The sequence below is a fragment of the Poromitra crassiceps genome (genome assembly GCF_964638095.1).
Source record: "Poromitra crassiceps genome assembly, chromosome: 3".
Classification (NCBI taxonomy): Eukaryota; Metazoa; Chordata; class Actinopteri; order Beryciformes; family Melamphaidae; genus Poromitra; species Poromitra crassiceps.
In genome coordinates, this window is record NC_139625.1 from 65134933 (window position 1) to 65151696 (window position 16764).

General features: G+C 44.1%; 1 protein-coding gene across 2 annotated transcripts in view; it reads left to right on the plus strand.

Annotated features, from left to right (window-relative positions):
* The window catches only part of LOC310774327 (dedicator of cytokinesis protein 9-like), a gene marked incomplete at its 5' end in the record, with an annotated part of 89039 nt that overhangs the window by 67499 nt on the left and 4776 nt on the right, over window positions 1-16764 (plus strand). For both annotated transcript variants that reach the window (XR_014552593.1, XM_083634380.1), the window contains 9 exons: window positions 842-1057; window positions 3242-3299; window positions 4673-4779; window positions 7810-7932; window positions 9126-9239; window positions 11242-11388; window positions 11671-11881; window positions 12805-12995; window positions 13795-13895. Coding sequence is in view for 1 of the 2 variants with exons in the window: in XM_083634380.1 (XP_083490506.1) it covers window positions 842-1057; window positions 3242-3299; window positions 4673-4779; window positions 7810-7932; window positions 9126-9239; window positions 11242-11388; window positions 11671-11881; window positions 12805-12995; window positions 13795-13895 (1268 nt within the window). The remainder of the gene's footprint in view (window positions 1-841; window positions 1058-3241; window positions 3300-4672; window positions 4780-7809; window positions 7933-9125; window positions 9240-11241; window positions 11389-11670; window positions 11882-12804; window positions 12996-13794; window positions 13896-16764) is intronic.

Here is a 16764-nt window from a genome sequence, read left to right on the forward strand (position 1 = left end):
TGCTTTTTCCACCTACGGAATATTGGTAAACTTAGATCCACACGCTCTTTTCCTGAGATGGAAATGTTGATTCACGCCTTTATATCGTCACGATTAGATTACTGCAATGCTCTTTTCCCACTGCTCAGTAAATCCGCTCTACGGCGCGTGCAGGCCATTCAAAATGCTGCCGCGCGCTTGCTCACCAGGTCAAACAGGACCACTTCACTTCACTTCACTGGTTACCTGTTGCCTATAGATTCCAGTTCAAAATCATCACCCTCACCTACAAAGCACTACACTCTCAGGCACCTGATTACATCTCGGACCTACTTCACCCCCTTACTTCTGCTCGTTCCCTCAGATCCAATGATCTAAACCTGCTTCAGGTTCCTCGGACACGCCTCAAGACCCGTGGCGACCGAGCCTTTGAGGCCATGGCCCCTAAACTGTGGAACAGCCTGCCTCCGCCCCTTAGATCAGCTGTTTCTGTGGAGTCCTTCAAACGTCTCCTAAAGACTCACCTTTTTAGAGAAGCTTTCAGTGACTGATGCCGGTCTTGCCCTGTATCCCTGTTTTGTTGATGTTTTATTGAATGATGTATCTTTAACAACGTGGTCCGTTTGTATTGTGTAGTTTTGCTCTACCCATTGTTTACTGTCCTGAACACTATGTTCAGTGACCTCTATCTTTATTCTCGATTTTAATATTGTATTCTATTCTCTGTATTTTCTTTTGCTTTGTAAAGCACTTTGTGATTTCGGTCTGTGAAAGGTGCTCTATAAATAAAGTTATTATTATTATTATTATTATTACATTAATACAATTATGACTGTCACCATTTCCTCCTGTGTCTTCGCAGCACACAGCATTTCCCTCGGATGTGAAAGACCTGATGAAGCGCATCAGGACGGTGCTGATGGCCACGGAGCAGATGAAGGAGCACGAGAACGACCCGGAGATGCTGGTGGACCTGCAGTACAGCCTGGCCAAGTCCTACACCAGCACCCCCGAGCTCCGCAAGACCTGGCTGGACAGCATGGCGCGCATCCACCACAAGAACGGAGATCTGTCAGAGGTGAGCAGCAAGAATGAGGTCAACAGTTTAACTTTCAGAATACAGTGTGAAAACTGCTACTGAACAGTCAACTATAAAGAATCCAGTCCAGGGCATTCGGGTAGTGCAGCACTAGATTCCCTGCCTACCAACAGGGGGGTGCAGGTTTGGCTTGGTCGGGCATCCATACAGGGACAATGGTCGTGTCTGTGCTGTGGGTGGGAAGCTGGATTAAGTGTCCTGGTCGCTGCACTAGTGCCTCCTCTGGTCCGTTGGGGTACCTGTTTGTGGGGGAGGGGAACTGGGGGGTATAGCGTGATCTTCCCATGCACTACGTCCTGCCGGTGAAACCCCTCGCTGTCAGGTGAAGAGAAGCAGCTAGCAAAGCATGTGCCAGTTTACAACTCTCCCCAGATCATCAGAGGGGGGGTGGAGCAACGACCATGGCACCAGGGGGAATTGGCCAAGTACAATTGGGGAGAAAAAGAGGGCGGGGGTTATTGTTTCAAAGGCAGCGGCGCAGGCATTTGAGCTCGGCAGATTCGACACGTACAGCAGCAGAGGCATACACATTCAACACGGGGGGCCTGGAAAGGAAATCCAAATATGGTCGCAGACTCGCAGCCGCAGTCAGAGCGAGTCGGAGACTCGGAGCCAATTGCAGAGCTTGCAGAGAGCAGAATGGGATTTCCATCCGGCACCGACTGAAATGGTCGGCACCAATGGGAGAGCTAAGTCCACCATGCTGCTTCAACCGTGTGCCGCAGTTTGATTGACAAACACAGCCCCGTGATGATGCGTTATTAGGGAACCCACCACGGTTTCGGCAAAACCACGCCCTGTGCCCGCCTACTCAGCAGTCAAGCACTGGGATTGGCCAGGAACGGGTCTTTTGTTCCTCTTTGACAGCTCTTGCCTCTTGACAGCTCGACATTGAAATAAATTATGGTCACGTACGTTCCTATGTAATATATTAACGCTAATGAAAACGTAACACACACGCTTTTAACACTAATAGCTTTTTAAACACATCTTTATTTTAAAACATGATTGTAGAATTCAGGGGCTTTAGCCAAAACTTCAACAATAGAGCAGTCGAGCAGACCTATTTTAACTTGCTCTAAAATGAAAAATATAAAATGAAAAATACAATACAGTACATAGTTTTAATTTTGGCACAGCTATTAATTTCCCCCCAGTCCAGTTAGTCAGAGGCAGCTGTTTGTTCCAGTCCAGTCCCAACAAAAACACTGCAATCTACAAACCCCCCCCCCCCCCCCCCCCCCCGTAAAAACCTTCAGAATATAGGCTAGTTAGGAATCAAACTGAAAAGTTTGGTGTATAAATATAAACATGCAACTGTTGGGATCAGGTGAATATAAAATATCAATATTAAAATAATAGACTACTACAGTATTTATTAGGCTATACAGGCTACTATTCAGAGCAGACCTTCAAAACGGGAAACCCAGAAATATTACTCTTGGGGTTGATGCATGCAAACGGCACATTTTTCTCACGGGGCATGGAGTCAGAATTAATGAGGAGAAAGATCATATTGCCTCAAATATCAGATTAAGAAGAGATGAAAAAGTTGTGCTATAAGAACAATCTAAATGTGTTAGTTTTGCTAAGAAGTCTTGATGGAGCAAACATTTGTTAAAACATTGTTAATTTACCGTTTTTCTTTTTCATTTGAAACCATGTTGGCAGTGCACAGCGGAGCTTTTCATGCAGGCTGAGGCCGTCAGTGTCAACTTGTCAAGGAGGCGCAGCTGGAGCCTCGTCCCATTGGCTCACATGAGCATGGTCGCCTGGCCGATCCCAGCGCTTGACTGCTGCGTAGGCGGGCACAGGGCGTGGTTTTGCCGGAACTGCGGTGGGTTCCATAATAACGCCGTGATGACAGCCTTCATGCTTTCTTCACAGCCATTGGATAAAAACCAGATTTGAGAAAAGTATCTGTCTTGCAGTGGTTTGACTTTGGAAAACTAGAGCCAATCAAAATGCGGGACATCATCTCAATATGTGGGATGTGGGACAAAGGATAAAACAAACCTCTGCAGTCCCATCCAAAGCAGGGCACCTGGTCACCCTAACCTAAACAGTGAGGCAATGTCTTTCAGATAGCCCGTTTTTAAAGGTGCATTTCACTTTAGTAAGCATTGTCATGCTAACCATCTGAATTGTCTACTTTATCTGCAGGCAGCCATGTGCTATGTGCATGTCGCTGCTCTGGTGGCTGAGTACCTGTGGAGAAAAGGTGAGTTTGAGGATATAGGGGTGTCTGTGTGTGTGTGTGTGTGTGTGTGTGTGTGTGTGTGTGTGTGTGTGTGTGTGTGTGTGTGTGTGTGTGTGTGTGTGTGTGTGTGTGTGTGTGTGTGTGTGCGCGTGGTGTGCGTGTGTGCGTGCATGTTCTATGCTGCCTCTACAAAAATAGCTACACTGGACATTTGACCTCTGTTCCAACACATTTTATGATCCTCATTAACAGACATCATATAATGAGTTACTGGGAAAGGTTTACACAGTTGACATAAAATGAGCTCAGAATGATGGTTTAATGAACTAAAGGAAGACTGATTTGACTGATTTGTGGTGCATGGATGCAATAAAATAAGATATGTGAGCATTATTGATCCTAGATCTTATGAAAGTATAGATTTTTTCCTTACAATTTGATGATTTATTTTATTCTCTTGTAACGCACAATCTGAAATAATATTTCAGATTGTGCCAAAAGCCAGGACATATTATGTCGTGGCTTTTGTGCTCAGTTCATTGAGGATAATTAAGTGAGAACATCCAACATTTTGCTGTGGCAAAGGCCCTATCTCTTCTCTCTCTCTCTCTCTCTCTCTCTCTCTCTCTCTCTCTCTCTCTCTCTCTCTCTCTCTCTCACACACACACACACACACAAACACACACACACACACACACACACACACACACACGCACGCACGCACACACACACACACACACACATAATTCCACCTAAGCTCTTGTCCCAGGGTCATTTGTTCATTTCAATGTTGAAAACACACTGCATTCTGTAGATAAGATGCCGTGTTATTTCTTCACATATTAATAACGCAGGGCAGAATGTGGAGGATATGTGACAGACAGGCTTTTATGATGTTAGTCTCAGTCAATAGTTCAGCACTTCATTGTCAGGATAGAGTGTTACGAGTGGGTAGAGCTCCCTCTGTAAAGCCTATGAGATAACACAGGGCATAGGCATCTTACCTGACTGTGTAGCCCTTACTGTTCTAAGTGTTGGTGGGTGTGCTATTGGTAGGCATCACATGTTGAAGTTGAGGTGTTTAATATACAATATAATCAATTATGTTCCTCCCAATCTCTAAGAGCAATGGGAATTAAAACAGATCCCAACAGCCTCAAACACAGTGTTGTTCTCCAAGCACAGCATCATCCTTCTTGTTACTGTAGAAGAACTCTTACTATTTATTCTAATAAGAGTGGTGCTAGCTGTTTTTAATGCATCATCAAGTACTAAATATTCAATGTAGGGGTGATCTGCAAAAAGCAGCAGATAAAACCTGTACTGAGGGTTTTTACCCAAAGACCCTCAACCTGATCATGCCGGGTCTGTGTCCCTCTGCTTGCGTATCTTAGGTATGTTCAGGCAGGGCTGCTCGGCTTTCCGTGTCATCACTCCAAACATCGACGAGGAGGCGGCCATGATGGAGGATGTAGGAATGCAGGACGTTCACTTCAGTGAGGTATGGCCTTCTATTCTATTCTATAGGACAAATCAGTGTGACATCATGACAACAAAGAACTTACTTTCAGGTGGATAACGCGTCGGTGGTGCTGCAGCAGAAACTACCTGTAGTGTGAAATAATGCTGAAAAGCTGTGTCAAACAATGTTAATATCTCAAAAACTATACATCGCATCACTTATATTTTGACATTGTGAGTGAGAGCAGAAGTAGCTGAAGGGTTTGATGTATGATATATGTTTGTAATGTTAAAGTTGTGTGGACTTTCACAGTTGTAAAATGTGTGAATTTAGTAAAAGGTGCAGCCTGGAAAGTCAGCATCAGAGGGAATTGTGACATCACGCACCCAAGGCTGGCTCCATAGGATCACATTATAAAGGTTGAAAAAAGTATAAAACTTAAACTGCGATTTCTCAAAAAGTACAAAAGATATCAAATGGCTGAATTAAAGTAATACAAAATACTAAAAGTTTGAATGAAATTTCTATGATGGAGTAGTTAGAGGTCAAAGAGGGCGTGGTTTGACCATGAACCGCTGCTTAAAACAAATGACAGGTGTGAGTTATCCACCGGGAGTACTGTATAGCTAGTCTCGCTGGCCAGCCTCCTCTCCCTTCTGTCTGAGGAGTCTGGCACCGCAGGTCTCCATAGTGGGATTGCGGTGGGTGGCGCTTAGTGGCAGTGCCCTTGGAAAATAGTTTCCAACAATCCAATTTGCCATTTTCAGCATGTAGCAACGAGCTAGCGTGTAGGTTTCTGCCGTTAGCTTGCTAGCTATTTAGCGTTGTTGTTTTCACTGAGGCGGCAGGGCACTATTTACAGTGACACACAGGGAGGAGGGAGCGGAAGCCGCTCTGATTGAAATGGTCGGAGCCAATGACAGAGTTTGTAATAAGCCGGGAGCGGACATCCGGCTGCCACTGAAACAGTCGCTCCAGTGGGAGAACAGAGTAGAGCAGGGGAGGGTTTATCCCAGTTATGGAGACCTGCAGCACCAGACTCCTTGAACGGAAGGGAGAGGAGGCTGGCCAGCGAGACTACTGTATAGGCAATCTGTTTGTTTACAAACATTCTCATTCGTTCTATTCTATTCTATCTGTTAACCCATCTGCATTGAACAAGGATGGCGTTTTGATTTCCTCATTGCGCAACACATAATGACTGTCAAGGACATCTCTTACTGTATCTCTGTAATGAGTATCAATTGCTCTTTACAGTAAAACATATTGCATATAGGCTGCTGTAGACTTTGGCATGGGGCACATCTGTTGTTTCTTTAGAAAAATGACTGAGCCGGCAGCAGGGACAGGATTCATGACACTTCAGCGGGTGCAGGTGTTGGCCAACACAGAGGCTTGATCTCAGGTACTCTTTCAAGATTTCAGCCATCAAAGATAAATAACCCCGTGAAAGTGAAAGTGATCAACACACAGCTTTTATCAGTTGGTCAACAGATCTGTATGGAGTGAGATATGCTTTTACCCTCCATCTGTTCTGAACACTTCTCATTTTTATGAGGGTCATTCCCCTGTAAAAGGGAGGAACATGACCAGGTCCATTTCCTCCCCCATCTGCTGTCTCTGCTGGAAGCCATGTTTACAGCTCAACGTTACTAAAGCAAGTGAAATGTCCCTCTGCTGTCTCTGCTGGAAGCCATATTTACAGCTCAACGTTACTAAAGCAAGTGAAATGTCCCTCTGCTGTCTATGCTGAAAGCCATATTTCCAGCTCAATGTTACTAAAGCAAGTGAAATGTCCCTCTGCTGTCTCTGCTGGAAGCCATATTTACAGCTCAATGTTACTAAAGCAAGTGAAATGTCCCTCTCTGCTGTCTCTGCTGGAAGCCATATTTACAGCTCAACGTTACTAAAGCAAGTGAAATGTCCCTCTGCTGTCTCTGCTGGAAGCCATGTTTACAGCTCAACGTTACTAAAGCAAGTGAAATGTCCCTCTGCTGTCTCTGCTGGAAGCCATATTTACAGCTCAACGTTACTAAAGCAAGTGAAATGTCCCTCTCTGCTGTCTCTGCTGGAAGCCATATTTACAGCTCAACGTTACTAAAGCAAGTGAAATGTCCCTCTCTGCTGTCTCTGCTGGAAGCCATATTTACAGCTCAATGTTACTAAAGCAAGTGAAACATCTGCTGTCTCTGCCGGAAGCCATATTTACAGCTCAATGTTACTAAAGCAAGTGAAATGAAATGTCCCTCTTTTGGTCCGTTCAGTTCTCTAAAAAAGCCAGACGCAACAAGCCTATAGTTGGCCATCTGCAATGTCTGGGCCGTCGGTGAGCGTCTGTCACACGGTCTTTGCGCTGTGTTTTACACTGTTGGCTCTAGTCAGCCTTGTTGGCTCACTCTGATTGGCTGGTCAGTTGGTTAAGTGAATCACTGCACAGGAAGAGAGGGCACACACAAAACATTCTTCTCAATTTTCAACTTCATCTCATCTGATCATTCCAATACACCAATATTTACACAATGACGTGGCCTTCTGGAAAGCCCCTTGAGCCTGTCGCTGTATGATGTCATTCATTCAGTGCGGTTTCTCCTTATTTTTCACCTCCGCCTCTTTCTATATTCTTCCACAAGCAAAAGACCAGGCAAAGGCTGACAACATCAGCGCCATTTGCAGCTTTTTATCAGACATATTCTTGATTAAAAGTACCGGTAGCTGCAGTATATTATGAAACTGTTTCAGTGGTGAGAGAGAGTGGTGTGAAAATGATAGGCAAACGCTGCTTTGTTTCATGTATCTGGTTTGTATATCTGCAGTCCCTATGGTCTCACGCAGGTGCAGAACGTACGTGCTAGTTGACCATCGGCTGTAGTCTTTGTGGTGTGTTCCCCAACACACGACGTGAGGCAACAACAGTCGGCCTTCATTGCCGCTAGCCCTTTAAAGTTGAGTTGGTGTGTTCAAGCCTTAAGTTGAGGCTGCAAAGGAGAGAGGAGGGGAAAGTTTAATGAGCTTTGTGTGTGTGTGTGTGTGTGTGTGTGTGTGTGTGTATGTACATGCGTGTGTGTTCAGGAGGTGCTGATGGAGCTGCTGGAGGAGTGTGCCGATGGCCTGTGGAAGGCGGAGCGCTATGAGCTCATCGCTGATGTCTACCGCCTCATCATTCCCATCTACGAGCAGCGCAGGGACTTTGAGGTAAAAACTGTGGACTGGAAATGGGTCATGGGATGATTTATGAGGTCCAAAGGTAGAAGGGAGACACGCACATCCCAGCCTAGTAGGGCAGCTGCAGAACTTACAGTGATGAATGCAAATAAAATGGTAAACAGTTCACACACTGCAAAGGGCTCCAGTTAGGTTGTTTATTGCAACACCGTGTAGTAATGTTTCAGGCAGCACCCTGTCTGAAGAAGGGCAGGGTGCTGCCCGAAACGTTACTACACGGTGCTGCAATAAAAAACCTAACTGGAGCCCTTTGCAGTGTGTGAACTTTTTACCATTTTATATGATTTATGAGGTGCCTCTACATGACAAGAGCAGTGTTATCATTATAGCAGCCTGCCAGGAAAAATTGGCGTGTTTCCCGGATTGACAAAGTTATAAGAATCACTCCAAAAGATTATTCAGTACATGATATCTGTCTAACATATCGCTTTTGTTGGATGAAATCCAAAATGTCAGGTGTCCGGGTAGGGCTGTAGTAGATTCCCTGTCTACCAACATGAGGGTTGCAGGTTCGAGCCCCCATGTTACCTCCAGCTTGGTCGGGCGTCCATAGTCCATACAGGCACAATTGGCCATGTCTGCGGGTGGGAAGCTGGATTAAGGGTGTGTTGAGGAGAGAAAACATGGGGAGAAATCAGAAAAAACCTAAACGAAAGAAAACCAAGATGTCAACTTTTCAGGACCTAAGAAAAGCAGCTTTTAGCTCCTCCACCATGCATTTATGAGTTTTTGAGATTTTGAAAAGGTTTCATGAACCAAAGGGTTAGAGACATTTCTCAACCCATAGAGCAGCTTGTAATCCTTCATCTGTTAGTTCAGTCACTAACAGTACTGTATTTTTCATAGAAAATATGAAGGCATCTGATCAACTAGGGAGCCAGAAAAGTGTGATCGCATTCAAATAAACTGACCATTAATTTGATCTATCCATCATCGCCACAAATACACCATAAAACTGTACAGAATCTGTACTCGTTCTTGTCCTATAACTTTGTTATATGAGTTTAATGGTGCTTACTATGATGAATTTACATTATATTATGGTTCATGCCAGTCTAAAAAGTGGGTAACGTGGGTATAGGTGAGTTTTCCCTATCTCGGTGTGATTCAAAACACTTCTTAGCTCTTCTAATCTGTTGTATTTTTGTTTTGTTGTGTACCAGAAACTGACCCATCTGTATGATACGCTGCACCGTGCCTACACTAAAGTGATGGAGGTCATGCATTCTGGAAAGAGACTGCTGGGCACATACTTCAGAGTGGCCTTCTTTGGGCAGGTAAGGTGACAAGTGATGTCCACTCCTCCCACTGTGACACCAGTGCAACACAAGACCTTATGATTATGTCCTCATTAATGCAGTAGATGTAACTAACTGTTTTTGCACAACATGAATGCTAATTCAATCCATAACTTTGATAAACGCATGATTATCATCTTAATTCAACTTACCTCTCTCACATACATACATGCATACATTAAAACTCTATTATTTTTAATATTCATTTCTCTGCTTCTCTCTTCCCCCTCCAAGGCTGCGGTAAGTCTGTGCAGGTTCTAGCTGTGTGTGTGTGTGTGTGTGTGTGTGTGTGTGTGTGTGTGTGTGTGTGTGTGTGTGCGCGCACGTGCGTGCGTGCGTGCGTTGCTCTGATATGCTCTTCCATTTTGCACTACATTTTGCACTACTTTGATATAAAGCTAGAATTGACCTTTCCTAAGTCCCATCCCTTTTTGCTCTGTGCTCCAATAACAGTTGAGCAAGCTTATAGCAGCCTATGGAGCCAGCCTAGAGTGCGTGATGTCACAATTCACTCTAGCAGACTTTCCAGGCTGCACTTTTTACTAAATTCATTCATTCATATTTTAAAACTGGGACAGTTCACACAACTTTATCACTACATACAAACCCAGTCAAACCCTACAGCTACTTGTGCTCTCACTCACAATGTCAAAATATATTGAGTGATATGATGTATAGTTTTTGAGATATTAACGTTTGTTTGACACTCTTGTTTGACTGTCAGCTGTAGGCTAAAAGTTTGACCTACCTAGCAACAGTAACTATGGAGGGGGCGGGACTTAGGATCTGTACATTTTCTGGTGTCTTTAATTTTGCTTCAAAAGCTGCTCCCATAATTCCAGTCTTGGGGTAGCATGTTTAAAACATCCTGATCACGTGACCTCACATTCTGTTGCACTGCATGGATCAGTCTGGACTTCCAACCGCCCACATCCATTTCAGTGGGCGGGAGTACTTGCCTTGACAAATTCCTTTAGCCAATCAGCATCGCCAAATCCAATCCAAGTCCACTCGGAAAAACGACGAAAACGTATTTTCTGTCGATAAACTTGGCTAGTGCATACTCTTGTTCTTGTTTAATTAAGTTATTGAGTCTATTTCTGCAACAACTGCACTTGTGGCTGTTTACTCAACGTTACTCTCATTGCTAAGTTCGGTAGATGCCAGCCCTGATTGGTCGATACGTGAAGCGAAAACAGAGTGTGAGGTCCCAACCAATCAATGGCTTGATGATTAGTTGAACTATGTACAGCAGGTGGGGAGAATTTGGCCCCAAAGATAGCAGAATAAAAGTAGTTTTCCTCTGCATACTTTTGAGTGAAACACAACAATCTGCAGTCTGGGCCAGTTGTATTTTATTTATGCATCTTTTCTTTTTTTTTCCTTCTTTAAAAAAAATATATATAACCAATTAAGCGATGCTGACCTGGCCAAGAAGGCAGCAAAATAAATGTTTTTTAAGTATACTTGATACTTTTCACCCTCTTTGCTGCATTGTTTTTTTGTTTTGTTGTTGCTACATTTAGACTATGATTATAGTTTATTCAACGGCATATCCCTCAGTTATTCTTTTCCTTTTGATTGGTTTCCTTTTCAGGAGCTTTTGCTGTAAGTGCCTCACTCAAATCTCTCCCACAGTATGTGTTCTCTTTGACAAATGATGGATCATAATTACCAGATAATATGTCATTTGTCCACATGCTGAGGCTGCACATACTGTGTAAGAAATTTGCAATTGCATTTGTGTGTCTATAGAGATTATCTATAGGAATTATCGGTTAAACCTCGAAAAAGAATTCCCTTTGAACTCTATGGGGTTTGGCTTTTAAATACATTGTGACAAAATGAACGATGTAGCAGGTGTAGAGCGTCTTTTTCAAGGTCTGCCTTCTGTGTCTACTCTGAGTTTTAAAATGGCTACAGACTAAAACGCAGTTTAGAATGAAAGAGTGAATAGTTATTTATCTGCTCTCCTCTGCAGGGCTTCTTTGAGGATGAAGATGGGAAGGAGTACATCTACAAAGAGCCAAAGTTCACTCCGCTGTCTGAGATCTCCCAGAGGCTCCTGAAGCTCTACTCCGACAAGTTTGGTCAGGAGAACGTCAAGATGATTCAGGACTCTGGCAGGGTGGGGGTCCTGTGTGTGTGTGTGTGTGTGTGTGTGTGTGTGTGTGTGTGTGTGTGTGTGTGTGTGTGTGTGTGTGTGTGTGTGTGTGTGTGTGTGTGTGTGTGTGTGTGTGTGTGTGTGTGTGTGTGTGTGTGTGTGTGTGTGTGTGTGTGTGTGTGTGTGTGTGTGTGTGTGTGTGTCTAAAGTTAAGTTGCGAGGTATTCACATGGTTTTCAACGATATCTTGATACTGTCAATGTTCTGGTCAAAGCAAATGCATCTTCGTCTCCTCTGCACCCACAGGTGAACCCAAAGGACCTGGACTCGAAGTATGCCTACATCCAGGTGACCCACGTCACGCCCTACCTGGAGGACAAGGAGCTGGAGGACCGGAAGACCGACTTTGAGAAGAGCCACAACATTCGGCGCTTCGTGTTTGAGATGCCCTTCACCGTGTCGGGCAAGAAGCAGGGGGGTGTCGAGGAGCAGTGCAAAAGGAGAACTGTTCTCACCAGTAGGTCTCACAGCACCGGCAGTGATTTGATATGAGAGCAGTTTAGACTCCTTCTCAACGAGAGGTTTTATAGTTGATACCCCCTGCATAAAGGAGCTGGTACCCTGCCTGAAGCAATTTCACTCATAGAGGGAGGAGAGGGGAAAAGTAATGCAGACATACAGTAGACTTGAACACAGCCACAGGAGATGAATAACAGCCATTTTCAAGCCAAGTGTGGACACATGGTCAACCCCATGTGACGCAGGTGTTTATCAGTGAACCCACTCAAGTCTAATCAGTCTTCTGATTGCAATATCAGGAAACACAGAACCAAAATATGTTCTTGTCAGGAAAATCCTCCTGGCAGCGGTGTGTTTTTGTTGATGCCTTCCGTAGGAGCCTCTCATAATGTTAGGCAGCTGAAGGGTTAATCAGCTGAGCCTTAACAAGGCGGGTTTATTACCGTCTCGTCCACCTCATCCCAAAGTTCAGCCGTTATCTGGCCTTAATAATCACGCTGACTGATAATGACTTGGCTATTTGATAAATATGCCTGTAACCATGAAAAACAATATTCTCAACATTACCATGGGAATATTCACAACATTACCATGGAACTAGAACTCACATAGACCACAAAACCAGCAGTGAACAGGAAAAGATGTTTACATGCCTCAGTATGCAAGCTAAGACCACCATATTCCTGCTATCATATTAGCATTATTAGATGTGCGTTTATCTGACTTATCGTGGACAAGCTATAGTGTTTGTAAGCACTAGTTCTTCAATGATTGACTATCCGGAATAAGAGAATACAGTTTCCTTCATAGCATACTGAATACTAATGTGCATCACTAATTATTCCATTGCGCGATTGTCTGTTTTTCCACATCTGTATAATGTTTTCCCCCAAAGCTAATGAATTCCTCTCCTCCATTCAGCCACCCACTGTTTCCCATATGTGAAGAAGCGCATAGCGGTGATGTACCAGCACCATATGGACCTGAGCCCCATAGAGGTGGCCATAGACGAGATGAGCGCCAAGGTGGGCGAGCTGCGGCTGCTGTGTTCGGCCTCGGAGGTGGACATGATCCGTCTGCAGCTCAAACTGCAAGGGAGCATCAGTGTTCAGGTACAGTCAGAATACAGTCATGACTCTAAAACAGGGGTGTCAAACATGTGGCCCGGGGGCCAGATCCGGCCCCCCAAAGGGTCCAATGCGGCCCAAAGGATGACTTTGCAAAGTGTGAAAATTGCACTGAGAAGTCCTTCAATCCAATGTGATGCACTTGTTAAGGCTAAGAGGTACCAGGTTTCAGGAGCAAGTTACATATTAAGTCGCCTATTCATGTTATCTATATCACTAAATAGTCAGCTATTTTCATTATCTTTGCTTGACTATAGAAAATTGCACAGGTGGGTAAACTCTGCCTCATTTCAAAGGGGTGGGTAAATTGTTTACCTGCGTTGACCCTCCACTACACCCCTGATTGTAATGCACAGTACAGACAGTCAATAATATGCTTGATGGTATCTGAGTGTTGTAGGGTTGTACCTGTAAGTCTTTACACTAAGATAAACGGGGACATTTTGAGGTTTTGTCATTTATAAGTTATTGATTATTGATTATTGATTTTCATTGTCTGGCCCACTTGACACCAAATTGGGTCGCATGTGGCCCGTGGACTAAAATGAGTTTGACACCCCTGCTCTAAAATATCACATTGTTATTTAAAGGGTTGCAAATCTTAGATACATTAAGGACTCGTTACATTCATTTTTGGCAATAATATCATTCTCGGCAATAATATCATTCTCAACAAGTACAACAAACACACCTCCAAACTATCTATTCTATTGTAGTTTAATCATTTTGATGCTTATAAACTCATGTATGTGTTGCATGATCTTTTACCGTCATTGTTTTCCAGGTGAATGCGGGTCCACTAGCCTACGCCAGAGCCTTCCTAGACGACAGCAGTGCCAAGAAATACCCCGACAACAAGGTCAAACAGCTCAAAGAGGTCTTCAGGTACTGATCATAGACAGAAGCATCCGCACATTAAAAAAAGCACACAGGTGTTGAAGTAAGCTTTCTGTCTGCACTGTCGCTTTCTTTGTAGAGCCGAGGGGGAGGGGCCTAGGCTAAATCTCATGCGCACAACTTCCTTCCACTCTACATCAGCGTTGCCTCTTCCTTTGTCTAACAGAGTGTAGTCTCTCAAGCCAGTCTATCTCTTCCACAATCTTCGAATACTCCAGAAACAGTCTGTACTTTAGCCCATTAAAATATGGCGAGAGGAAGTTGTCATCTTCCAACGGAAAACCTCCCCACTTCAGACCGGAGGAAGTTCGATGGTTTGACCAATTACGACACATGTAAACAAAACCGATGCAGGTGATTGGAGAAATTAGCGGATGTGCCCGCCTTCCGCGGATGTCCCGACTTATTTCCGTTTTGACCAACTTTCTCCTCTATGAAGTACAGACGGGTAGACAGAAGCATTTGCAAATTGTGGGAGCCAACGCAAAATCAATGTTGAGTCCAATGTAATTGTCATAGCCTTCCATTCTAAACTATGATGCTGATGCTTGTTTTTTGTTTTTGTTTATACCTTGCTGGACTTAGACTTGCTGTTTTTAATTCACAAGTTGTTTTATTGCCTGTCATTGTAGTGCCTATGAGATCTGCACTTGCAATATCTACTTCAGTTACATTGCACATGGTTACAGTATGAGCTTTTGTACCAGTTTACCTCCCTATTGACAGTATATTGCTCCAGATACAGTAGTCTACGTTAGAAACTGAAGTTCCCAGAAACTGTTGCCCTAACAACACTAAGGCCAGACACAGTGCTGATCTCGGAAGCCTCCAAGCAGATCATTATCTTGGAAATCACAGTGCCTTGGGAGGACTGCATCGAGGAGGCCAATGAGAGGAAGAGGGCGAAGTACACCGAGCTGGTGGAAAAATGCAGAAGCAACAGGTGGCGATCAAGGTACGAGCCCGTTGGATGGTGATGAGGTGGGATGCAGAGGGTTCACAGGCCAGTCCCTCTACAGGGCCTACAACATGTTGAACATCACAGGCCAGTCCCTCTGCAGGGCCTACAACATGTTGAACATCACAGGCCAGTCCCTCTGCAGGGCCTACAACATGTTGAACATCACAGGCCAGTCCCTCTGCAGGGCCTACAACATGTTGACCATCACAGGCCAGGTCCGCGGGAAGTAGGGGTGCTGCAGGTGCTGCAGCACCCCCTAGATTTTTTCCCCCCCAAAAAAAAAAAAAATTTTTTTTTTTTTTTTTTTTTTTTTTTTTACAAATGTAATTAAAAATATTTTGCAGTGCACTATGTTCCTTTCTTGTTTAAGAATGTTTCGGGAAATGAAAATGTAGCCTATTTAAATAGAATTATCAACAATAACAATCAAGGAAGTTACATGCTTGTAGGCTATAGAGAAGAAGAAGAAGCGCGCATGCACGCACATGTTGTGTTGAACCAACCAACAACCAATACGAATTGTTTAATCTGGCAATAAAGAAATGTGAACTTGACATGCTATTTTAATAGCCTACTCAAAAATGCACCTCCCACTATACAGCAAAGAGAGGAGTCAATGTTTCTTGATATATGCCATTCAGATCAGAATAGTTAGTCTAGTCATTAAGTTTGCTGATAATATTTCTGTCATGTTAAGTCTGTGTCATGTTAACACATTGAGTGCCAAGGACGTCTGTGGACGTCCTAAAAAAAAGTAACGAGGAGTGCCAAGGACGTCTGTGGACGTCCTAAAATCATAATTCATATTATTCCATAATTCTGCTGTTTAAGGTCGTACCTAGCCAGTGAGCATGAATCCCTTCAAGGGATCACACGGCGCCACCTTAAACATCGTCACAGGAGCTGCTCCACCCACCTCAGATCCTTTACTTTGTACAGGAGACAGCGGAGAAAGCCGTGATGAAAGTGGAAACCGATGCATGCTTTCTGCCAGAGCCATATATATTGCTCTGTCTACAGCGAGAGTGGGCTCGGCTGCATCCGCGCTCACAACTGAGCTCTTATGCTTCTATCTATCTCCACACGATTTCCTAGAAAGCCAGCATCCGAAGCCGAACGGGCCAAGCCTTTTCGTTCAGTCGCGTTTGCCAGCGCGCATCATTTCCTTGATGGGCGCTGGGATCTGTCCGGGGCAAAAACGGAGTCGAGAAAGCAAACTCTGTGCGTGTGGGAGGAGCCCGCAGCTCAGAGGTGGAGAGGGGGGGGGGGGGGGGGGGGGGGGGGGAGAGGGGTGTGTGGCTGCACAGAAACCACACCACACGCCACCACATCAGAAAACACCAGCCAGAGTCAGTGAATGTGCTCGAAATTAGAGTGCAAAAGGTATTCATAAAAGGGACTATATCTTGGAAAGTAAAAAAAAACGACAGAAAACCCTTGAAAGTGCACTTTTTTGAGAGGCTGTAATTTCATAATGGAACTGTCTAGAAACAAAATTTCTTCTTTGGAAGAAGCAGGAGTGTTCAATGTTTCATTAAAGTCCAGCCCCGTTAATATAGCCATAATAGAAAAAATTCTATAGCTGTTTTCAACTGAATGGAAGTGAATCTGGCACAGGCTCCAGACAATTTTACTGAAGCGCTGTGGCACTCAATGTGTTAACGGTGTATTCAGAGCAAATAGGGAGATATAGAGCATTATCATCATGCTATATATCTCCCTCTTTGCTCTGAATGAGTGAGAAAAGGAGAAAATACTGAATAATTACATCACAATAGTATCCTAATGTTAATTTAAAATGAGATATTCCTCTAAATATGGCAAAAAAATGTAAAAAAAAAAACGTCAAATTTTTTTTCGGCGGGGCCCTAGCGGGCCCCACCGAGAGTCCCTTCC